The 26,301-nt window shown below is 40.9% G+C and overlaps 1 protein-coding gene across 2 annotated transcripts in view; it reads right to left on the bottom strand.

Annotated features, from left to right (window-relative positions):
* SMAP1 (small ArfGAP 1) overlaps nucleotides 1-26,301 on the bottom strand; it is a 231,098-nt gene that overhangs the window by 52,339 nt on the left and 152,458 nt on the right. For both annotated transcript variants that reach the window (XM_045011790.1, XM_045011791.1), the window contains one exon: nucleotides 5,759-5,843. In XM_045011790.1, the coding sequence (XP_044867725.1) occupies nucleotides 5,759-5,843 (85 nt within the window). The remainder of the gene's footprint in view (nucleotides 1-5,758; nucleotides 5,844-26,301) is intronic.

Below are 26,301 nucleotides of genomic sequence, written 5' to 3'. Positions count from 1 at the left end.
AAGCTATTATTCCCGTCTACTCCAGGTGTGGCCTCACCAGTGCCGAATATTGCGTCCAGTTTTGCCCCCCCCACCCCCCAGAAGGGATATGGACAAACTGGAGAGAGTCCAGTGGAGGGCAACAAAAATGATTAGGGGGCTGGGGCGCATGACTTATGACGAGAGGCTGAGGGAACTGGGGTTATTTAGTCTGCAGAAGAGAAGAATAAGGGGGGATTTGATAGCAGCCTTCAACTACCTGAAGGGGGGCTCCAAAGAGGATGGAGATAGGCTGTTCTCAGTGGTGGCAGATGACAGAACAAGGAGCAATGCTCTCAAGTTGCAGTGGGGGAGGTCTAGGTTGGATATTAGGAAATATTATTGCACTAGGAGGGTGGTGAAGCACTGGAATGGGTTACCTAGGGAAGTGGTGGAATCTCCGTCCTTAGAGGTTTTTAAGGCTCGGCTTGAAAAAGCCCTGGCTGGGATGATTTAATTGGTGTTGATCCTGCTTTGAGCAGGGGCTTGGACTAGATGACCTCCTGAGGTCTCTTCCAACCCTAATATTCTATGACTCTATGAAATTAATGGAGGCAAATGGAAAAGAGGATGTAATGGAACAAGGGTTTATCAGTGATAGATCTGGCCAGACTAACCTGATTTTCATAGATTCATAGATTCTAGGACTGGAAAAGACCTCGAGAAGTCATCGAGTCCAGTCCCCTGCCCTCATGGCAGGACCAAATACTGTCTAGACCATCCCTGAAAGACATTTATCTAACCTACTCTTAAATGTCTCCAGAGATGGAGATTACACAACCTCCCTAGGCAATTTATTCCAGTGTTTAACCACCCTGACAGTTAGGAACTTTTTCCTAATGTCCAACCTAAACCTCCCTTGCTGCAGTTTAAGCCCATTGCTTCTTGTTCTATCCTTAGAGGCTAAGGTGAACAAGTTTTCTCCCTCCTCCTTATGACACCCTTTTAGATACCTGAAAACTGCTATCATGTCCCCTCTCAGTCTTCTCTTTTCCAAACTAAACAAACCCAATTCTTTCAGCCTTCCTTCATAGGTCATGTTCTCAAGACCTTTAATCATTCTTGTTGCTCTTCTCTGGACCCTCTCCAATTTCTACACATCTTTCTTGAAATGCAGTGCCCAGAACTGGACACAATACTCCAGTTGAGGCCTAACCAGCACAGAGTAGAGCGGAAGAATGACTTCTCGTGTCTTGCTCACAACACACCTGTTAATGCATCCCAGAATCATGTTTGCTTTTTTGCAACAGCATCACACTGTTGACTCATATTTAGCTTGTGGTCCACTATAACCTCTAGATCCCTTTCTGCCGTACTCCTTCCTAGATAGTCTCTTCCCATTTTGTATGTGTGAAACTGATTTTTCCTTCCTAGGTGGAGTACTTTGCATTTGTCTTTGTTAAACTTCATCCTGTTTACCTCAGACCATTTCTCCAATTTGTCCAGATCATTTTGAATTATGACCCTGTCCTCCAAAGCAGTTGCAATCCCTCCCAGTTTGGTATCATCTGCAAACATAATAAGCGTACTTTCTATGCCAATATCTAAGTCGTTGAAGAAGATATTGAACAGAGCCGGACCCAAAACAGACCCCTGCGGAACCCCACTTGTTATACCTTTCCAGCAGGATTTTTTTCTTTGAGAAAATAACCAATTTTTTTCAGTAAGGAAAATGCAGTAGATCTATTGTACCTGGACTTCACTAAAGTATTTGACACAGCTCCACATGGGAAATGAGTTAGAGAAGATGGGGATTAGTACAAAAATTGTAAGGTGGGTAAGGAACTGGTTTAATTGGAGAAGGTAACAGATTGTGCTTAAAGGTGAATTATCAGACTGGAGGGAGGTTGCTAGTGGAGTTCCTCAAATATCAGTCTTGGGACCAATCTTATTCAATATTTTTATTAATGACCTTGGCATAAAAAATAGGAGCGTGCTAATGAAATTCGCTGTTGATACAAAGTTGGGAAGCACTGTCAATATAGAGGAGGATTAGAATATTACACAAGAAGATTCGGATGACCTTGAAGACTGGAGTAACAGATGTGATGAAATTCATAGTACAAAATCTAAGGTCATGCACTTAGGGACTAATAATAAGAGCTTCTGGTACAAGCTGGGGTCTCATCAGTTAGAAGCAACAGAGGAGGGGGGAGACGTGGGTGCATGTAATGCAGCTGTGAAAAAGGCAAATGCAGTCTTAGCACATGTTAGGCAAGGCATCTCCAGTAGAAATGGAGCTGTATTAATGCTATTGTAAAAAGCACTGCTCAGTCAGGATCACTTCCATCTAAGCTATCACTAAGTTTTCAGTTCTGTGATCAATTCCTCTTTGTCAAGATGAGGTCTAATATAGAATGCTGACATGTTAGATGCAAACAGAAAATAGCAAGTCTTGACTCTTTTTTTTTTTTAAAAAGGTAAGCGTAATTTTCAAATGTGTCATTACATACTGGGTCAAAGTAATCACAATGCTATCTAAAAACTTCCTTGGATGCGGTTATCCCTCTAAGCCCATCACTTTCTCAATTCCCTTTTGGTGACAAATGCTGGTCTTGAATTTTAACTAGCAAAAGTAACGTAAACTCGGGAACTGGATTCTCCCGATTTTTAGCAAGGAGAGGGAATAAAATGTTGAGAGTCACACATAAAGGTGTTGCTAAAAGCCACCCCTCAGCAGCAATTTCTTTAAGGCATGCTCCTTTCTTCCTCCTATAACTAAGAGGATATATTGCTCACCTCAAATCTACCTCCTCCACCCTGAAGAGACAGCTCAATTCAGAACATCATACACTTCTCCCAATTTAACTGTTTATATATATTAAATAAAGTTATATCCCATGTATTTGCAGAATAAGGGACTTAGACCCACCCCGCAACAAGCTTTAATTTACTGTTTTTACCTAAGCAATAAAATGATGGCTATCCAAAACTCTAGCGAAGGGTGCCAAGAGAGAGAGAATGGCTTTCTGAAACAGTAGAGCAAAACTTCTAAGAAAAAAATCCTTAAATAACTACTGTATATATTTACCTTTAATATTTCAATTATATGAAATAATTCAACTGATCATTTTTTTCTAAACAGATTTTACAGGGTTTTTTTTTTCTTTCTAGAAAAAATGTATAGGCCTTACATTAGGCTGTTTTAGAGTCCCAATTTGTGTACAGAAAGATATATTATGATTTTTCCTTTCAGCTCATGCCTGAAAAGGCACAATAGGTATGACAATCTCAGAAGCACAAACTGATCACATTTTAACTGTTGATTAGTTTGCTGGTCTGGTTTCGACTCACAAAAAGCAATGAAATTCACAATTAATTTTTACTCCCGTCACAGTTAATACCATATGAGCCACAATGGCTGGCAGTAAATGACAGCAGAAAGATTAACTTCTGAGCCTCTTTTCAAGGAGAACTAGTTTTCCAGCAACTTTGAATTGTCTCATTTTTGTAGGTTTACATCAAATCCATAACCTTCTTTTAATATTGTGTGTGTTAAATAAGGTTTGATAGCCTGTTATAATAGACAAGTTTGGTTATATAGAACTAGCACTAAAAATACTCTAACTGAACTACAGTAGTTAATGGTACATTTTATATCCCATAGAAAATACCATTAAAATTCACACTAACATCTTAAATTTAAGTCACATCCAAATAAACCAGCTAGCCTGAACAAGAAACATTAGGCAATAAAAGAGATATTGACAGCTTCACTGCAATACTGTTCACAGCTCTAATCTGACTAAAGCATGAAAAGATTGTCTTCTGTTTTCCACATCCTATAGCATTATAGGCAAAGTTATACATACTAAGAAATAACTGAAGAATTCTCCTTAGTACCTTTTTCTGCTTCCACTATTAATAGGGTGACCAGACGTCCCGATTTTATCGGGACTGTCCCGATATTTGCTTGTTTGTCCCGCATCCCGACCAATGTTAGGTCGGGACACTGGACAAACAAGCAAAGGCTCCGGAGCCCGAAGGGCTCGCGCCCTCCCCTGCCCCGACTCCGCCCCCTCCTTCCCCCATTGGATCCTTCCCCAAATCCTCGCCCCCATCCCCGCCCCCTCACTGCCCCATTGTCTCCCTCCCCAAATCCCCGCCTCTTTCCAAGCATGCCATGCCCAGGAGACTCAGGGGAGTGTGGGGCCGGGGTGAGTGTGAGTCTGGCCTGGCCCCGAGCAGGCAGGACTCGGGCGCAGTACCTGGAGGGAGAGTAGGGGGGCGGCCCATGGGGCTAGGTGGCGGCTGTTCTCCCCACCTGGGCAGGGGACTCGGGAGCAGCCGCTGCTGCAGCTCCCACTGCTGCGGGGGGAGGAAGTGGCCAAGCACGTGGCGCTCGGCGGCTGCGGCTTTGGTGCCCGGGCCCGAACCCCCCGAGCCCGGGCCTGCTGCGGGGCAGCGCGCACACTGCGCTCAGCCCCTGGCCAGTCACGTCTGGGCTGGCTGCCCAGCTGGTGCAATCCCGTGGCGGAGGCATCGGCAGCCCAGTCCCGTTTGTTCCCCTGCAGGACCCGAGCGGGATGCGGGGGGCTGGGACCTGCTGCCCCCACTCCGAGGCCGCCCGCAGGATTGCACCAGCTGGGCAGCCAGCCCAGACGCGAGTGGCCAGGGGCTGGGTATGCGCAGCGTACGCGCTGGGTCCCCGCAGCAGGCCCGGGCTCGGGGGGTTCGTGGGCGCCAGAGCCGCAGCCGCCGAGCTTGGCCAGCGGCCGCTTCCTCCCCCCGCGGCTGTGGGAGCTGCAGCAGTGGCTGCTCCCGAGTCCTGCTGCCCAGGTGGGGAGAACAGCCGCTGCCTGGCCCCGCAGGCCACCCCGTACTCTCCCTCCAGATACCGCGCCCGAGTCCTGCCTGCTCGGGGCCAGGCTGGACTCACACTCACCCCGGCCCCGTGCTCCCCTGAGTCTCCCGGGCCTCCCTCCAGCGCTTGCGGAGGGAGGAGGAATCGGGGGTGGGGGATTGTTTTTTATTTTTTTTGCTCTGCCGCCATTTTTTCCCTCTCTGCCCCCGCCCCGCCCCCCCGCGTCCCGATATTTGACCTGGGTGATCTGGTCACCCTAACTATTAACCTCCCGTGCACCCACCCAAAGTAAAAACAGATTTATAATAATACTAGAAAGATCAGACATGGCTTTTAAAATATGGTGTGATTCGCAATTTTTTGAAGGAGGAGGGAAGAGTATGAAGAACATGACAATATCTGTAGATAAGAAATATTTATCCTATGCAATGTCTAAGTCAAAGCTAGTTCAAGACAAGTACATAGTCATCTGTTAGCAGGGGGGGAAGCATATTCGATTAAAATGAACAGTTCCCATTGTTGTCATGAGACACTACACAATACTGAAGATACTGAGATTACATGAAAATATGAGGGTTGGCTGCATTCAACGGAAACTGCTTACTATTTTTTTGTACTAGCATATTATGAAGATATATAGCCTAACATGAATACGATAAAGCAACCATAGCAATTTGCTTCTTAAAAACTATTTTTGTACTTTACATGCTGAAATGTCACAGCCCACAACTCTGAAGATCACCGATAAGAAAGGTGGGTGGGGCGCTAAGGAGCTCATTACAGATGGAACTCAGCAGTCTTAATCATGTAATTTTCAGGGTCAACTAAAATGTCTGCTGGCATATGGAAGATAAAGCCATTATATTCATTTCAGTAAAAGTACTGTTATAGTCCTTTTTATAAAAGTAACAGAGAATTTCATTATTTATTACTTACCGAGTCCTAAAAGATCAATAATAGGTTCTGGTGGTTTTTTCGGACTTGCTTTAGGCTCTAATTGCTGATCCTCCTTCTTCTGAGGCTTTAGAAAGAAAAATATTCACACTCATAAGTTTTAAGATATATTGTACAAGGCTTATTTAATACAAATAAGGATTTTAAGATTTCTGGAATACATCACAAATAAAATTTGTTTTCTAGACTAACTTCGCATATTGAAGTCTGATTACAGATTCTGTTTTCTAATGAGAATGAAGTACATGTGGAGGAGAGGTGGAAGGAAAAAGAAAACTGAAATATACCCTTATTCTTTCACCAGTTTTACAAACATTCTAAATACAAGATAAACTACAGGATTATTCACTGGGTTTAGGACAAGTCTAATATTTAAAAACCACAGTGAATAAGTATTATATTAAAAAACTGTAACTGTTAATCATTTACAGTTAGGAATCACTGTTACTGAGTAAAATAATGACTCACTCATTTTGCACAAGTTATTTATTGACTAATTTAATTAGACCAAATTAAGTATATAGTTTTCCCAGTGTGGAAAAAAAACTCCAGGTTTGTAAGCTTTTAAAAAGTTGAAAATAAGAAAAATTGGGAAGTGGGGGAGGTTATGAGACTAGTAAAGAAGCACATTTGACATCCCTATAGGAAGAGGATATTATTAAATGGCAGACTTTTCAGCTGCTAGTGAGTACAGAGGCGGCCTTTGGGTCTGCAAAATACCCATGTTCATAGGCACACTTAATTTGGTAGATTTAGAAACAAAGAATCCTAGCTTTTTCTCTCCCCCACCCCCACTTAAAAAAATGAGACTTCTTGTCTTTTTCTTGCAGAAACCCTTGAAAATGTAAACTGATATAAATTGAGCATGAGGTTTGACAGTTTGTCACATTCTAAAGATTACAGGTTGCTTACATTTCCCTCCCCTAACAATTACTCAGGGTTCACTATTGGAATTTATAAAGACCTGAACCGTGAGTCCATCAATTTCTGGAAGGATCACAAGTTACCGGTAGTTTGCAGCAGTTGGATATAGTGACACAGGCTGTCATTAACGATAGTATTTTTTTTCTATATTCATCCCAACAGTGTATATAGTTGAATCTGCTTTTCTGTTGCTCAGTCAGTGTTACCTCTGGGAAGGAGAGGCTGCTCAACAGCACAGCTGGCAGAGTGGTCTAACGGCAGACAAGGCATAGGGCTGAGAACAAGGGTATCCTGCATTTTAATCCTGGTTTTAACAGACTCTCTCTGTGGCTTTGATCTGAGCCTTTCCACATGAGGGCTTTCCTAGATTAGGAAATTTGCAGAGGTGAAACATGTACTAATACAAATGTCCTTAATCTAGAAAATCCTTTATGCTCCCTAGGTACAAAAAGGAGATGAACAGGAATCATGGAATATCAGGGTTGGAAGGGACCTCAGGAGGTCATCTAGTCCAAGCCCCTGCTCAAAGCAGGACCAACACCAACTAAATCATCCCAGCCAAGGCTTTGTCAAGCCGGGCCTTAAAAACCTCTAAGGATGGAGATTCCATCCTAGGTAACCCATCCCAGTGCTTCACCACCCTCCTAGGACGAGGATTGCAAAAAAGAGTTAACGTTTGTGAGGTGTTTTAGATTGGAAAAAACTCACCATTGTGTTCTAACAACCTTTCAGTGGCTGGGGGGGTCCTGCAGACTACAAATTCCCAGTTTATTTAGACAAGTATCCCTTGAAAAAGTATGTATAGAAATGCTTACATAGAGTACAGACCCTAGACTGTAGGCTATAGTTAGAGGAGACCTAAAGATCTCCACCCCAATATCAGACCAACATTTGTAAAATAGGTCATAAACTTAAATAGAAACCTAATTTTATTTGCAGCTGTATTTATACAAAATTAGTTAGTATTGAATTAAAAGAAATAGCAGAACCTAAGTAATATTCAAAAGTAAAATTATGAACAGCAAGGATTCAAATAAAAATCTAATGACAGAAGAAAAAGGGCTTCCACAACTGAGTATATTTTCATTCAATGAAATATAAATTAGAGCTAGGAATATTAATCACAATTAACCTTAAATGTTTCAGGAAAGGAGCATAAATTACTACAAAAAATTATAAACACCTGGATTTTTTTCCAACTGCTGTAAGGCACAAGTGATCTGTGTCATGGGTCACTGCAGCTGAGAGAAGAAATGCACTTGACATGTTTGTCTTATAACCTTGATTTTTTTAAAAAAGCACAGACTGCTTTTCTCAACATATACCAACTGTTTTAAAAATAAAGCTACATTAAAACTGCACTAAACGTGCAAAATTTTCATTGCCTCAAATTAGGCTGATTATCAGAGATCTGAAAACAGCATTCTGAAATGCATTAACGCATGACAGAGTTAGTCTCAAATGCAACCCTACCATGTGTTCATCAAAACCAAAGCACTATCTTGCATTCATTAGTAAGAACTAGACAGATGGAATTTAAATATTCCCCTTTGCTTAGAAACATATTGATTATTACAGAAAGTTAATCGCATTACTTTAAAAATACAGTAAGAATATTTTATTGAGTAGATTTTTTGTTTTGTTTTGTCAAATGTTGTAATTATATGACTGTTTGCTTTATTAGTTCTTTTATTACACATGTAACTGGCCAGAAAAGGAACTGGTAGTAAAAAGAGTTTACAAGAAAAACCAACAGAAATGATAAACCCTAAATCAGGAATTTGTGTTTTCAATTTCTCTTGGGAATACTGTACAACATAATCAAACTTTCCCACTGATTACAAGAAAAAATCAGTGGCATTTTACCATGGAACACTTTAACATTTATATGTATATGTACTGTTGTGAACTTACGCTTTTTTGTTTTGTTTTGCAAGATGCGATATTTGGTGTTTTACTTAAATCGCCAATTGCAGGAGACATTTGATTATGTGAGAATCTTAGCTTTCATTTACAAATTAATTTCTAGTTCTCAGGTTACGAGAAAAGCTCAAGAATGTAACCCAAGTACGCTTTAAAGACTCAAATCAGAAGGCAAATAAACCCCGCCCAAATTTATTATTTTAAAATCTTATTATTTTTGAATATTTGTGGTTTGCGATATTGTGTGTGCTTTTTCTCATTCTGTTACAAGCAATAAATCCCTGCTCTTCATGCACTGCATTAAATCTCTTAAAAGTTGTTTCAAACAAATTTTGCCAGTGCTCTTTTCCTTAAATAACATTTTTCACTAAATGAACAAAACTTCTGATTGATAATTTAGTGAAAAAATATTTACAATATTGTGGTAAAAGCTGACAAAGAATCTTAAACGTTAAAGGTAAAGTAGTATTTGCAGAAAACATTGAATAGTTAATGCTGAAATGTCCTGCAACTTTTGAAGGATTTATACATTTTTCAAAACGAAGAAGATAAACCCTTTTAAATATCAAACAATACAAAGGAAAATAATTTGATGAAAATGAGATTCGGAACAGAGGAAAGCACATCCATCAGGTGTTTTCTCCTTAAAAGAATTTTGTTGTTTTACAAGCATTCTAAGGGATTAGAACATTTTTTGAACACTTCAGATATATGGAGATATACCTATCTCATAGAGCTAGAAGGGACCCCAAAAGGTCATTGAGTCCAGCCCCCTGCCTTCACTAGCAGGACCAAGTACTGATTTTTGCCCCAGATCCCTAAGTGTCCCCCTCAAGGACTGAACTCACAACCCTGGGTTTAGCAGGCCAATACTCAAACCACTGAGCTATCATCCACAAGCAAGAATGATGCAACTGGTTTAGGTGCATTCAATTTGGAGTAGAATATACTTAGCTCTACCAACAAATTTGGTCTAAGCAATTTTAGCCTGTACCAGCATGGATGCAAACCAGCTGAAACAGTTCAATTTATCTTTCCACTTCTGTCCACAGTGAACTAGTGGCCTACCAAAATCTCTCAGAATCTGCTATTTCTAGGCATTGTGCCAAGCACTGTAGTTTTCTAGTTTTTTTAAAAATAGATTTTGTGAAAGATTTTCCCCTAGAAAAGGTTTTGAAGATGCAACCAATGAATGTTAGACAAATTGACTTCAGTGGATCTGTACCAATTTATACCAGCTGAAAAGGACCACAGAGATTTCTCACATTTAAGTGTGGGGTTTTGTTTGTTTGTATAAATCAGGCAAAATGCATAAACTTCAATTAGTTGTATCTTCCAAACATGAAAGCAGAGGTTATCTTACTGAAATTATATATTTTGCAGTAATTCCACAACAAGGGGAAATCAGGAAATCCTTTGGTACAGAGTTCACTCTGTTCCTGCTGCCTTAGGGACACCACATCCAATTTTTCCCAGGACTACCAGGACGTTATTGGGACTGGAAGTAAGGAGTGGAAGTAAGGACAGGCTCCCAAGTAAGGTTAGATAAGAGTTCATAATTCAGACTGGCTCTTCTATTACCTTTCTTGACATTTTCTGAAGAACTGTGAAAGAATACAGGAACTGGGGACAAATTTCAAAGACTAGAGAAGGCATACTTTCCCAGTGCTCACCTGCATGGGAAATTTGTGAAGACTTTTGATGCTGTGGCTGTGTGGGCTGGCAAAAAGATATAGATCTGGAGTTCCCAACAGCTGATACAGTTTGAGCTATTTCTTTCCAAGCATGCAGACTTTTGAACTATATCTTTTGTTCTGCAGACCTTTCACTCTGTACAGTGCATCGGCTACTACCAAAATATTCCTATTCAAATCAATCTAAATAAATTTTGCAAGTAACATTTCAGGAGGCACTATCAAATGCTTTACGAAAATCCAGTACTACATTTGCTTTTCTACAATTTTTTGTTACTTTCCCACTTTTCCAAGTGGTTGGAGAAATCCAGTACATTATATTTATACAAATATATATTCATTGTACAGTTAGTATATTAATCAAACCACTTAATACTCTATCTTGAAATTTATTTTGAAAAATTCCAGTATGTTTTCTTTCATTTAAGGAAAATTTAGTCAAAATGAAGTGCCTTAGCAGTGGAGTGGGTTTATTAAGTAACATGAAAACCACACTGTAAGCTTCCATTAGCAAGATCATATACAAACGTATTAGTTTACAGAAAGTGGATTACCCAGATATGCTGGCAACAATTATTTTGTTCTTGATATTTTAAGCTATTACACATTTATAAGTCTTTGGAAAATATACTTCAGACCTAATGACTCCATTCTGTGTATATGCTAATCAGTTAGTTTATAGACAGATTGTTTCCCAACCTGCCAAAAACCAGTAAATATTGTGAAGTGTTATTACTGTTGTAACCTGTATCAGAATGAATTAACTTTTTATTCCTTTATAGCACCACACAGTCCCCTCTTCACAGCTGTGATATGGAACAGTTCTTCACCCAAGTTTACTAACATCTTCTTTTCAAAGTAATCTTTATGACAAATAGTTTTCTAACCACAGTTTATCACTATTTCATCTAAACAATGCTGTTTGTAATGGACAATATTCACTACATGACCGGAATTAAAATTTTCCACTCAAGATCCTCTTTATCCTTCAATTTACATAAGGCACGATGTTTATCACTTATTTCCATTTTCTGGCCATTCTACTTTCTAAGCAGCAAGTTAAATAAGTGGAAAAACACTTAGGCCCAGATTTTTAAAGGTATTTTGGCATTTTTCCACTTAGTGTTGCAACACCTGACTGACTTAAGAGCCTAACAGTAAATTGCAAAAGTGACTTAGGCACTTATGAGTGACACTAAATCTCAGATGGGTTTCTAATTCACTTCTGATAACAAGACTTAGGTATTTGGAACACCTCAAAATCTGGGTGTTAGCCTTTTGTTTTCAGTGCAGCTATCTCAGAATCACAGAAATGTAGGGCTAGAAGGGCCCTTCCAGAGGGGGAAGCCATTTATGACAATTTTACACCAAAATCATAAAGACTGATTGGTACATAATTTCCATTCTTGAATAGTCTTGCTTATGTGGGTCTCTCATTTGATTTAGCTTTATGAAGAGAACTGTCTTGAGAAATGCTAAACACAAATACTCTATGTATGGTATACACAGAAAGCTATGATAAGAAGGGAAAGCCACAGTGTATAGGATACATAAGTATTTCATGAACAATGAAGATGTGACATTTAGTTTATAGCAGGGATCGGCAACCTTTGGCACGCGGCCCACCAAGGTAAGCACCCTGCCGGGCCGGGCCAGTTTGTTTACATGCCACATCTGCACGTTTGTCTGATCACGGCTCCCACTGGCCGTGGATTGTGGCTCCAGGCCAACGGGGGCTGCGGGAAGCAGCGGCCAGCACATCCCTTGGCCTGCGCTGCTTCCCGCAGCCCCGTTGGCCTGCAGCAGCGAACCGCGGCCAGTGGGAGCCATGATCGGCCAAACCTGCGGACGCGGCAGGTAAACAACCGGCCCAGCCCACCAGGGTGCTTACCCTGGCAGGCCGAGTGCCAAAGGATGCCTATCTCTGATTTATAGGTACAGCATGACAATAAGCCCCATGTTTTGTAGCAGAGCAATACAGCTTGACAAGCTGGCTTGTGAATCATAAAAACGGTCGTACTGGGTCAGACCAAAGGTCCACCCAGCCCAGTATCCTGTCTACCAATAGTAGCCAATGCCAGGTGCCCCAGAGGGAGTGAACCTAACAGGTAATTATCAAGTGATCTCTCTCCTGCCATCCATCTCCACCCTCTGACAAACAGAGGCTAGGGACACCATTCTTTACCCATCCTGGCTAATAGCCATTAATGGACTTAACCTCCATGAATTTACCTAGTTCTCTTTTAAACCCTGTTATAGCCCTAGCCTTCACAACCTCCTCAGGCAAGGAGTTCCACAGGTTGACTGTGCACTGTGTGAAGAAGAACTTCCTTTTATTTGTTTTAAACCTGCAGCCCATTAATTTCATTTGGTGGCCCCTAGTTCTTATATTATGGGAACAAATAAATAACTTTTCCTTATTCACTTTCTCCATACCACTCATGATTTTATATACCTCTATCATATCCTTCCCTTAGTCTCCTCTTTTCCAAGCTGAAAAGGCCTAGCCTCTTTAATCTCTCCTCATATGGGACCTGTTCCAAACCCCTAATCATTTTATTTGCCCTTTTCTGAACTTTTTCTAATGCCAGTATATCTTTTGAGAGAGGAGGAGACCACATCTGTACACAGTAGTCAAGATGTGGGCGTACCATGGATTTATATAAGGGCAATAAAATATTCTCCGGGTTATTCTCTATCCCTTTTTTAATGATTCCTAACATCCTGTTTGCTTTTTTGACTGCCACTGCACACTGCGTGGACGTCTTCAGAGAACTATCCATGATGACTCCAAGATCTCTCTCTTGATTAGTTGTAGCTAAATTAGCCCCCATCATACAGTATGTATAGTTGGGGTTATCTTTTTCCAATGTGCATTACTTTACATTTATCCACATTAAATTTCATTTGCCATTTTGTGCCCAATCACTTAGTTTTGTGAGATTTTTTTTTAAGTTCTTCACAGTCTGCTTTGGTTTTAACTATCTTGAGCAGTTTAGTATTGTCTGCAAACGTTGCCACCTCACTGTTCACCCCTTTCTCCAGATCATTTATGAATAAGTTGAATAGGATTGGGTCCTAGGACTGACCCTTGGGGAACACTTCTAGTTACCCCTCTCCATTCTGAAAATTTACCATTTATTCCTACCCTTCGTTCTGTCTTTTAACCAGTTCTCAATCCATAAGAGCCTTTGGTGAGGGATCTTGTCAAAGGCTTTCTGGAAATCTAAGTGCACTATGTCCACTGGATCCCCCTTGTCCACGTTTGTTGACCCCTTCAAGAACTCTAGTAGATTGGTAAGACAATTTCCCTTTACAGAAACCATGTTGACTTTTGCCCAAGTTATGTTCTTCTATGTGCCTGACAATTTTATTCTTTATTATTGTTTCAACTAATTTGCCCAGTACTGACGTTAGACTTAACGGTCTGTAATTACCAGGATCACCTCTAGAGCCCTTTTTAAATATTGGCGTTACATTAGCTTTCTTCCAGTCACTGGGTACAAAAGCTGATTTAAAGGACAGGTTACAAGCCACAATTAATAGTTCCGCAACTTCACTTTTGAGTTCTTTCAGAACTCTTGGGTGAATGCCATCTGGTCCCGGTTACTTGTTACTGTTAAGTTTATCAATTAATTCCAAAATCTCCTCTAGTGACACTTCAGTCTGTGACAATGCTACACCTGCAAGGCACATCCAGTGCTGCAACTCCCTGGCTGCAGCGCTGGCTGAACACCTGGTCTGCTTGGGGAATAACAAGTGCAGCGCTGGTGATGCAGCGCTGCTTGTCAGGTGTGGCCACACACCAGCGCTGTTATTGGCCTCCAGGGTATTAGGAGATATCCCAGAATGCTTTTAACTAAATTACTCTGTTTTGTTATGCAGCCTCTCTTTGTTTTGTTGTGAACTCGGGGCTCCCGGAGCTGCTTATCTAAAAAACAAACAGCTCCTGTTTGCTGTGATCAATCTGTAACTGACTGTGAACAATCAAATGAGATAAACCCCTGCCTGCCTCATTCACAGGGGTTGAGTGTTTGCTTGACGAGAGACAGGTGGGGGGAGGGGGAGAAAGGGAGTCCATGCTGCTTATCTGGTCTGCAGGCTGTTTGCAGTTAAGACTAAGGGGTCGAGAAAATTTTCTGATTTTGCAAGGCAGGGAGCTAGTGTCGGCTCCAAAAATCCACTCTCTCTCTCTCTCTCTCTCCCCCGCTCCCTGTCACACTATACCCCACCCCCCTCTTTTGAAAAGCACGTTGCTGCCACTTGAACGCTGGGATAGCTGCCCATAATGCATCACTCCCAACACCGCTGCAAATGTGGCCACACTGCAGCGCTGTTAGCTGTCAGTGTGGCCACACACCAGCGCTTTCCCTACACAGCTGTACGACCAGCGCTGTAACTCCCAGCGCTGCAACTCTCAAGTGTAGCCAAGCCCTTAGTTCTTTTACTGTGATTTTTAATTTGGAGTATACATTTAGGTTGGGCCTCTATTATGGTGTCTTTGAAAAGTCTCCATGCAGCTTGCAGGGATTTCACTATAGTCACTGTACCTTTTAATTTCTGTTTAACTAACCTCCTCATTTTTGCATAGATCCCCTTTCTGAAATTAAATGCCACAGCGTTGGGCTGTTGAGGTGTTCTTCCCACCCCAGAAATGATTGTGTCCCATTGATTGTCCCCACTCCACCAGGTTTCTGTGATGCCTATTATATCAATATCCTCCTTTAACATGAGGCACTCTAGTTCACCCAGTATTTAGACTTTTAGCATTTGTGTACAAGCACTTTAAAAACTTGTTCGTGTTTATTTGTCTGCCCTCTTCTGATGTGTCAGATTCTTTTTTATGTGAATGTTTCTTTCTTGTCTGATCTGGCCCATACTTTATCCTCTTCCATCCTCTCCTCCTGACTAGAACATAGAGAATCTCTATCAATAAACTATCCTCTAAGAGAAGTCTCTGTCTGATCCACGTGCTCCGCTGCAATTGGCTTTCCCCCATCTCTTAGTTTAAAAACTGCTCTGCAACCTTTTTAATGTTAAGTGCCAGCAGTCTGGATCCACTTTGGTTTAGGTGGAGCCCACCCTTGCTGTATAGGCCCCCCCATCGCAAAAGTTTCCCCAGTTCCTAATAAATCTAAACTCCTCCTCCCTACACCATCGTCTCATCCACACATTGAAGCTCTGCCTGCCTACGCATGGAACTGGAAGCATTTCTGAGAATGCTACCGTAGAGGTCCTGGATTTCAGTCTTTCCTAGCAGCCTAAATTTGGCCTCCAGGACGTCTCTCCTACCCTTCCCTATGGTCATTGGTACCTACATGTACCACGACTCCCGACTCCACCCCAGCACTACACATAAGTCTATCTAGATGCCTCGAGAGATCCACAACCTTCGCACCAGGCAGGCAGGTCACCATTCGGTTTTCCCAGTGATCACAAAGCCAGCTATCTATGTTTCTAATGATCGAATCTCACATTACTAACACCTTCCTTTTCCTAATGACTGGAGTTCCCTCCCCTGGAGAGGTAACCTCAGTGCGAGAGGATACCCCAACATCATCTGGAAGGAGGGTCCCAACTATGGGAAGGTTTCCCTCTGCTCCCGTTGACTGCTCTTCCTTCCCTGAGCCTTTCATCCTTCTTCACAGCACAGGGGCTGTCTGACTGGAGGTGGGACAAATCTACAGTGTCCCGGAAAGCCTCATCAACATACCTCTCTGCCTCCCTTAGCTCCTCCAGTTCCACCACCCTGGCCTCCAAAGCCCGTACTCAGTCTGAGGGCCAGGAGCAACCTTGCAACGAATGCACACATACATCACCAGCAAATAGGGCAAGTTATCATACATGCTGCACTCGGCCCCCAATCTGTTGCTGGGCTTCCTGCCTACATTGCCTCCTAGAGCAACCTCGATTAATGATACATTTGATCATAGTTTAGGTTAAAGGTTTAAAGAATGGCAAGTGTACCTCGCCCGCTGCACTAAGATGCTTTTTGATTTCTAACATTATTAGTCTGATTAATAAACTTTGTGGCAAATATTAGAGATTTTCTAGGTCTTGACTGGTGCTAGATTGTGAAGATACTCAGAGTTCCTCAAGGAAACACAGAGCTGGAAGAGAATTTGTGCAGTCTAGCACTACACTACCACCAATAAAAGACTGCATCAGTAAAAGTCTGCTATAATGAACCGTGTACTCATTACCAGGGTTTCATGTCTGTCACGGAGGTCGCAGAAATCATGGATTCAATTTTGTCAGACAAACGTTTCAAACAAACAAAAACCCACAACAGAATTTTCACAAAACAGAACTTCTGTATTCCCCACAGCTCTGTAGTCATTACAGCTTTTACACATATTGCTTATTTGCGTATCTATTTTGTGGTTGTCACAAACTTTAGCAGTAGTCTTTATTGAGGTAATAAAATGAGCCTAATGTAGTCTCCTCCTTCCTAAAGCTGGACATAAGTTTGAAATACAGTATTTTCAGATCAAGTATATGCATCTGGAAAAAGTTTTAGCAGTTATCACACCTGAAAGGCTTGCTTGCATTTGGGCTCAATCAGCCTTTCAGAAAAGGGATACAGGGCTATTTTGGTGGGCAGGAATTCTGCTTTTGGATACAAAATACCAAGCAGAGTAATTGCCAGTATTGTGAATAATAATTGTAATATCTTTCACGTTTTTTCGTACTATATTGACTACAATGTTTTCTATATTTGTCATATGCATACTGTTAATAATGGCAGTTTTGAACATAGGCCACAAGGAAGCACAGAGAAATCTCTCTCTACGCAAACCCACATCTGCAACTAGCACCTAGGTGTTCTGTCAACTCAAAATGACAATATTTGGAAACAAATCCATCTCCCCCCAAATTTTGTCCTCAATTTCTTGCTTTAATCTGGGTCAACAACTTCATTGTCCATCCTCTCTCTTATTTCTTTCCCACTAATTCAGATCATCTCTAAATCCTTCCAGTTCTTCTTTCTGAAATCCAGGCTTTTCTCTCGAGCTCTCCTGCTCTTAACATCACTTGTTAATTTAAACTGTACACTGCTTAGACACCAGTGGTGCAATGAAAATAACATAATACAGTCTCATGTGGTGACAACACTGATGTACTTCAATAAACAGAGTTGTGCATACAGCACCAAAAGTAGTAAATATTTCCTCTTTGAAGTACTTAATACACAAAATCACATTTATATTTCTTATCTGGACCCATTTGTAAATTTTATAAAATACTTAATACAAATCAAGTTCTCACTTGTTTATTTACCATTAAAACTTATGTGACAAATCCTTTATCAAAATGAAAAGATAATAGATTATATAATCTATTCATAATCTGATTAGACAGACAGACAGACCCCGCTTCTACATTAACCGAAAAAATAGTAATGATATAATGGATGCCAACTATGCTAAATTTTCACTTGGGTCACAGTAAAATTGGTTGGCTTGGATTTACCAGATGCACATTCATGTTCCTGCATATTCGGCAGCAAATACAATACTATCAACCTTTATGCAGCCAGTCATTCAGCTTTAAGGTTTTGTCCTAATAAACCAGAAGATATAAAATTCATGTCCTAACAAATGTAGAAAGCAGTCAGCTGTGAGTGGATAAAAATTAGACTATCTATAATTTATTTAAAAAATGTATAAAAACAAGAATATAGACCTACTTAGATAAAATTTTATAAAAATTAATTCATGCTGAGCAGATGTCTCATTCAAATTATTAAAGTCTTCATTAGTGGGAGCTTCACCAGCCAATCTGCTTGTAATTCATAAAACTACTCTCAAGATAATTTAATCAAAAATCATTTACTTTCCAACTCCTGCATCTTTGTTCCATTTCCTTGCCATTTTAAATATATGATAGCATAGCTGAAAGCCTAACACTTTTCAGTCTATCAATTTTGGTAAGGAAATTAAATAACCATGTTCAATATATACTGTTCAAAATACAGTTCCACATTATAACTGAACTAGGCAAATAATCCAATTCTACATTAATAAGATCATATGAATACCATTCTAAAACATTTAAGCACAAATTCATGGAGAATGGATGGGAAAATTTCCATTATCTTAATTATAAAAACGAAGTAATTTATACATATTTAATTGCAACACTAATTCACACTTGGAGTTGCAGGTAGCAAGGGATGTTAAGAGTAACAAGAAAGGTTTCGACAGGTACAGGCGAGTCTCATCTTACGTGCATTTAACATGCGCGAATTTGTTTTGCGTGGTCAGCAAAAAAGAAAAATTTAAATATTGTACCTGTAGTGCGGGCGATTCCACCCGTCATTACACTCAATGTAATTTTTGACTATACGCAATTTTCACTTTACGCGCTGACAGAGGAACGTAACCCCAGCATAAGATGAGACTTGCCTTGTATGTTAGCAACAAGGTGGTGGTCAGGGAAAGTGTGGACCACTTATTGAATGGGGGAGGCAACATAGTGACAAAGGATGTGGAAAAAGCTAATGTTTCAATGCTTTTTTTGCCTCTGTCTTCACAAACAAGGTCAGCTCCCAGACTACTGCACTGGGCAGCACAGCATGTGGAGGAGGTGGCCAGCCCTCTGTGGAAAAAGAAGTGGTTCAGGACTATTTAGAAAAGCTGGATGAGCACAAGTCCATGGGGCCGGATGCACTGCATCCAAGGGTGCTAAAGGAGTTAGCGGATGTGATTGCAGAACCATTGGCCATTATCTTTGAAAACTCATGGCAATCGGGCGAGGTCCCAGATGACTGGTAAAAGACTAATGTAGTGCCCATCTTTATAAAAAAGGGAAGAAGGATGATCCAGGGAACTACAGGCCAGTCAGCCTCACCTCAGTCCCTGGAAAAATCATGGAGCAAGTCCTCAAGGAATCAATTTTGAAGCACTTAGAGGAGAGGAAAGCAATCAGGAACAGTCAGCATGGATTCACCAAGAGCAAGTCATGCCAGACTAACCTAATTGCCTTCTATGAGGAGATAACTGGGTCTGTGGATGAGGGGAAAGCAGTGGACATGTTATTCCTTGACTTTAGCAAAGCTTTTCATACAGTCTCCCACAGTGTTCTTGCCAGCAAGTTAAAGTAGTATGGGTTGGATTAATGGACTATAAGGTGGAGAGAAAGCTGGCTAGATCGTCGGGCTCAATGGGTAGTGATCAATAGCTCCATGTCTAGTTGGCAGCCGGTATCAAGCAGAGTACCCCAAGGGTCAGTCCTGGGGCCAGTTTTGTTCAATATCTCCATTAATAATCTGGAGGATGGCGTGGACTGCACTCTCAGCAAGTTTGCAGATGATACTAAACTGGGAAGAGCGGTAGATACGCTGGAGGGTAGGGATAGAATACAGAGAGACCTAGACAAAATAGAGGATTGGGCCAAAAAAAATCTGATGAGGTTCAACAGGGACAAGTGCAGAGTCCTGCACTTAGGACGGAAGAATCCCATGCACTGTTACAGACTAGGGACTGAGTGGCTATGCAGCAGTTCTGCAGAAAAGGACCGAAGGGTTACAGTGGACGAGAAGCTGGATATGAGTCTACAGTGTGCCTTGTTGCCAAGAACGCTAATTGTGTTTTGGGCTGTATAAGTAGCAGCATTGCCAGCAGATCGAGGGACATGATCATTCCCCTCTATTCGGCATCGGTGAGGCCTCATCTGGAGTACTGTGTCCAGTTTTGGGCCCCACACTACAATAAGGATATGGAAAAATTGGAAAGAGTCCAGCGGAGGGCAACAAAAATGATTAGGGGGCTGGAGCACATGACTTATGAGGAGAGGCTGAGGGAACTGGGATTGTTTAGTCTGCAGAAAAGAATGAGGGGGGATTTGATAGCTGCTTTCAACTACCTGAAAGGGGGTTCCAAAGATGATGGATCTAGACTGTTCAGTGGTAGCAGATGACAGAACAAGGAGTAATGGTCTCAAGTTGCAGTGGGGGAGGTTTAGGTTGGATATTAGGAAAAACTTTTTCCTCTAGGAGGGTGGTGAAGCACTGGAATGGGTTACCTAGGGAGGTGATGGGAACAGCTGCCAAAACCGTAGCATTTAAAGCTCCCACAAAAAACTTGCCTATAGATAGTTGGTACACCTGGCACAATACCCAGTATCAAAAATACAGCACTCAAAAGTCCTCACTCTGTGGGATCTCACTAAGTATATAATAGGACTTGAAAACCTAATTTGCAGAAATGAGCTCTCTTACATCGTTCAGAATTCGAGCATATAGACAGTTTAGCTTACTTAGAACAGTGTTTTTCAACCTGTGGTATGCAGACTATGTCTAAGATTTCCAAAGGGGTCTGCACGTATACTGGAAATTTTTTAGTGGTCTGCAAATGAAAAAAAAAGTTGAAAACCACTGGTTTACAGAACAAAAATCTAGAATAACCTACAGTGTATTTTGTACACTATAGTTCAATAAGAACACAAAAAATTTTGTACAAACTCATGTTAAATTTTATTATGTCAAGAATCATGTTTATAAAAAAATCTCAACAGCTTCTACCATTAAGACAATACTATATTGGCTCAATCCAATTTAAATGAAAATATCTTGCATTAGCAGCAAAGAATCCTGTGGCACCTTATAGACTAACAGACGTTTTGCAGCATGAGCTTTCGTGGGTGAATACCCACTTCTTCAGATGCAAGTGGTGGAAATTTCCAGGGGCAGGTTTATATATGCAAGCAAGAAGCAAGCTAGAGATAACGAGGTTAGTTCAATCAGGGAGGATGAGGCCCGCAACTGCTAGAACAGGGCCTCATCCTCCCTGATTGAACTAACCTCGTTATCTCCAGCTTGCTTCTTGCTTGCATATATAAACCTGCCCCTGGAAATTTCCACCACTTGCATCTGAAGAAGTGGGTATTCACCCACGAAAGCTCATGCTGCAAAACGTCTGTTAGTCTATAAAGTGCCACAGGATTCTTTGCTGCTTTTACAGATCCAGACTAACACGGCTATCCCTCTGATACTATCTTGCATTAATTGAACCTAGATAAATCAATTAGTAACATATTGCGAATTACCCTACTCATGTATCCAAAATCTAGAGTTGACTTGTTGGTCCCTTTCATTTGAAAGTCGACTGAGAATTGCTCCTCTGTAGAGCTGAGCCATTATGTTTTCTAATTATTAAAGAAATTTCTCTGACAAGGAGAAGACAATCAAACTCTACTTTACATTGCATATTTGATTGAGTAATTACCAAAAGCAGCATGGCAAAAGCCATATAAAAATCAAAATCATACATGTCTGAATTTGACTAAGAACAAATCAGTGATGGGTTGCCTGCTGGAAATAACTCTCCTCTGATGAACTTAACTATTGTTAAGCACCATCTGTGTTGTTAGAGACCAACATATTCAAGACTTCCACAACACCCCAATGAGGCGAGGGAAATATTTTATAGTATGTACTGTAGGAATTGCAATTGTCTCATACCAATGGCCTAGTTATGCTCTGTTCTCATTTTGCTGTTCTCATTTTGCAGAAAATACTAAAAAGACGGAGATGCCCCCATATATTTATACACCACATGGTCATAGCCATGCAATAAACTGCCAAGTGATGGGTTAAATGCAACCTACTAATTGAGTACTTTACTGCATACTGTCCACTCATGCATCAGCTCACTGACCATGTCCAGCATTCTAACCCTTGGATTGGCTTTCAGACAGACATTTTAAAGAAAGAAACCATCCTCAGAAAAATACCAAACTTCCTCCCACCAAACAACAGTGGTCTGACACAGTAGTTCTCAACCAAGTGTACATGTACTTCTGGGGGCATGCAGAAGCCTTCCAATGGGGTACATCAACTCAGCTAGATATATGCCTAGTTTTACAACAGGCTACTGTAGTGAGGCAGAGGAGCCTCCTTCCAAGCCAGAGGGGAAGGGACCACTCTCTGTGCCTGAGTGGATGGAGCCGGGCCGGGCCTGAAGCTCTGCTAGAAGTGAGGCAGGACAGGAAGTGTAAGAGGCAGGGCCTCCAGTTTAGTTGAAGAGAAGCCAGAGGCCTCTTGCCTACTGCCTCCAGAGAAGACCAAATTTGGAGATGAGCTGCTGAGTATGCCAGCGACTGAATATCCCAAGGAGACGTAGGACCCCTGGACACCGGAACACCTCACCAGATTGTGGCAGGAAATAGTCCAGGGAAATCAGACTTTAGTCCAATTTTGCAGTTGGTGCTCAGGTCAGTGTGTTTTGGTGGGATCCCTGCTGACCCAGTGGCAAAGCCCTCCACCACTGTCAGGGCCCTGTGCTGGAACCTGGTAGGGTGGGCCTGGGTCTCCCTATCCCTTGCGGCCGCCGCACCCCTGGGGTGGCTACCTACTCACCTTAGGCAAAAGACTGCTTGCTACTCTGCCCTGCCCAGAAGGCCAGAGCCCTATAGGCTGCCTATTGTTCGGCCGTACCTGAGCTCCCTAGACTCTTTATCGCCCTGCCCTGTGACTGGGCTGACCCCACAGTGACCCAGTGAGGTGGAATGGCCTCCCTCTGAGCCCAAATGGGAGGGACAACCGCCAACCCATTACAACTACATAAAAAGCACTTGTGAACTAAAATTTCATATAGACAATGACTCGTTTATACCGCTCGACACACTAAAAGGCAAGTACAATATTTATATTTCAATTGATTTATTTTATAATTATATGGTAAAAATGAGAACGTAAGAAATTTTTCAGTAATAGTGTGTTGTGACACTTTTGTATTTTTATGTCAGATTTTGAAAGCAAGTAGTTTAAGTGAGGTGAAACTTGGGGTACGGAAGACAAATCAGACTCCTGGACTTCCTAGTCTGGAAAGGTTGAGCGCCCCTGATCTGAGGTGCTGAGAGGCACTTCAGTCCTGTTAATATCCCCAGATATTTCTAGAAAGAGATACTTTATATCATTGGAAAGCTATGCACATCACCCTCTCTCCTGTTTCTAGCCATAATATATTGTGAAATGTATGACTATTACAATATTATGTACGGAAAGTCTACTTTAAATAGTCTAATATTTATGTCTAATCATTTCTCCCTCTGTACAACTGGACTCATGATACTCAGGAACCTAGCTACTTGGATTGAGTGGTACAAAAATAGTACCAATAAAACTTAAAACTTTCCTAAAATGTGTATAAAAGTTTTTACAGAAGGACAAAGTAACCTATGCAGAATACATGATGGTATGATGTACTAAAAGGTTTTAATAATACGTTAGGGATTATTTGCATAAGACCATAGGAGCTGACATATTGGGTCAGACCTTGCTCCATCTTGCCCAATATCCTGTTTTCGACAGCAGCTCATACCAGAGCTTCAGGGGTAGTGTACATAACAGGAGTGAACCACCCATCTTCCACTCCTGGCTTCTGACACTCAGTTTAGGGTCACCTGAGCATGGGATTGCATCCCTGATCATGTTGTTTAACAGCCCCTAATGGACCTCGGCTCCATGAACTTATCTAATTCTTTTTCGAACCCAGTTATATTTTTGGCCTTCACCACATCCCCTGGAAAAGAGTTCCACACGTTGACTGTGTGTAGTGTGAAGAAATACCTCCTTATGTTTGTTTTAAACCTGCTCTTTTAGATGAAGCAACCAGAACTGGACACAGTATTGAAGGTGTGGGTGAATCATGGTTTTATATGGTGGCATTATGATATTTACTGTCTTATTATCTATCCCTTTCCTAGTAGTCCCCAACATTGTTAGCCTTTTGGACCACTTCTGCATATTGAACTGAAGTTTTCAGAGAACTATCCAAGATCTTTTTCTTGGGTGGTAACAGCCAGTTTAGAACACATCATTATGTATGTATAGTTGAGATTTTTTCTAATACGAATTACTTCATACTTGTCAACATGAAATTTCATCTGCCATTTTGTTGCCCAGTCATCCAGTTTTGCGAGATCCCTCTGCAACTCCTTGCATTCTGCTTTGGACTTAACTCTATAACTCAAGTAATGCAGCCATCCCAAATTCATTCCAATAAAACTTGAGGCACACCATACAGATTAAATGTATGCATACAAATTTAATCTGTGCGGTGTGCCATAAAAGCTTTATCACACATGCATACCGCAGTCACCTTTTAAAATTCGTCACTGCCCTAGATGATGGCTTAACCTTAGTATTTGCTGTACACATTAATATTTAATCACATATAGGAAAAATTAGGTAATACTGTAAACTCTGGAGGTAACCATACCTAACTAGACAGAGGTCTATAAAATGGGATTTTAATGCAAAACAAATGTGGCCAAGATCTGGGTATTTTTCTTGGTGAACAGTCACAGAATACATCTGAAAGTACATTCATAAATACATAGCTATCATGTAAGCACACTGATACTGTTATAATATGCTTTTTAGATAGAATATAAATTATTGTTTTTCATAGATTCTGGCCTGGGACTATGAAAAATAAAACTGAATGCATGTTATAATATAAATCCTATAAAAACAGCGAACTAAAATATACAGTGTTTTCTGCTTTTAAAAGTCCTTCTATTAATTACTGAGAAAAATATGGGTAAAAGTTTACTCAAGAACAAAACTTGAAACATTAAAATCTTGTTAATTTTATTGAACTTGACTAGTATAACAACAGAATTACAAAATGATCAGTTTTTTTAAAAAAGAAAATTAACTTCTACCTCTTTCTATAGAAATGGTAACAGATATTAACAATGAATGTGTTAGTGCATTTTAACGAACTGTTAGTAACTTGACATCATTACTTATCTCTTTGGAGCAGAAGACGCAGTGGAGTAAATTATTGTAATTTTGTTTCCGCGCTGTTCTTAGTCACCTCTTGGCCAGAAACACTTTGTAATGGAAAAGAAGCATGTCCCCTGCTTTATCATTTGTAATTCTGCACAGCAGGATTTGAAAGGATAACAGCTAAACTGTGTTTGAGCACATCAGTGATTCTCACTTGTTATGCTTCTAAATTATATTCTTGAAGGCCCAGAGGTGCTGCACTATTTAAACTAATAAACCTCTGCAGTAAAAATTCCAAGCACTATTAATATTTGGTACTGTCAACCTGTGGATAAAGCCCAATGGAATAAAATTTGATGATATTATTGTGAGTGCCAATTTCTGTACCACTCATCTGTTAATTCTACACTTCTACTTAACTTTAAGAAGCATAGCCTAGAATGTCAATATTAACAACACACAATTAATTCCAATCAATTAGGTCATATGACTCAAAGTTCCTTCTCAAGTGCAAAAGCCAACAGGCAAACACTATTCTTAGCATAATATACAGCACTTAACTATAGGTAGGCTTGGGAAGGATTGGATTTTTGTCAGTAAACGTCCATTTCACGATACACACACACAAACCAATGAAAAATATTCCCATCGATAATCATCAAAATTTATGTATAGGCAAAGTAAAAAAAATGGTGCTTGAGACCTTATTAAAGTTTGATTTAAGAGTATTTACCTTGTATATTTTGACATGAGAAGTCATTTGAGCTCCCCACCTCAGGTGCCAAAATGTTGTGGGCCGGCCCTGGTTGGAGCCACTCGACCCTTTATGCCCTTGGGTGGGAGTGCAAGGACATGTAGGGCACAGGTGTGGTCCCAATGGTGGTCAAAGGAATCCAATCTTGCATATGTGGGGTGGAATCCATACAGTCACTTACAAAAAATTGCTTTGGGGCTTTTAAAAGTTGAATATAGGGTAATTTTTGCCTTATTTATATTATATACTAACACAAAAACTTTCAATTATATCTCTGATCAGTTTATAGAGCGAGGGAGAGGAAAGAGATAACTGAGAGAGATGGACATCAGGCTCAGGTAAGCATGATTTGTTGACAGGACAGGTTGGTGCACATAAAACCTTCTCCAATCAGGAATGGGTGGAGATACATAATGTTCAGTGGCTTAACTTTTCGTTTCCTGCTATTGTGTCAGGTATATTGTGTATGTAGTAGGGCTGTTGATTAACC

Source organism: Mauremys mutica, chromosome 3 (assembly GCF_020497125.1).
Source record: "Mauremys mutica isolate MM-2020 ecotype Southern chromosome 3, ASM2049712v1, whole genome shotgun sequence".
In the NCBI taxonomy this organism is placed as follows: domain Eukaryota; kingdom Metazoa; phylum Chordata; order Testudines; family Geoemydidae; genus Mauremys; species Mauremys mutica.
Note: the sequence above shows the minus strand (reverse complement) of the source record. Positions and strands in the feature narration are given on the sequence as shown.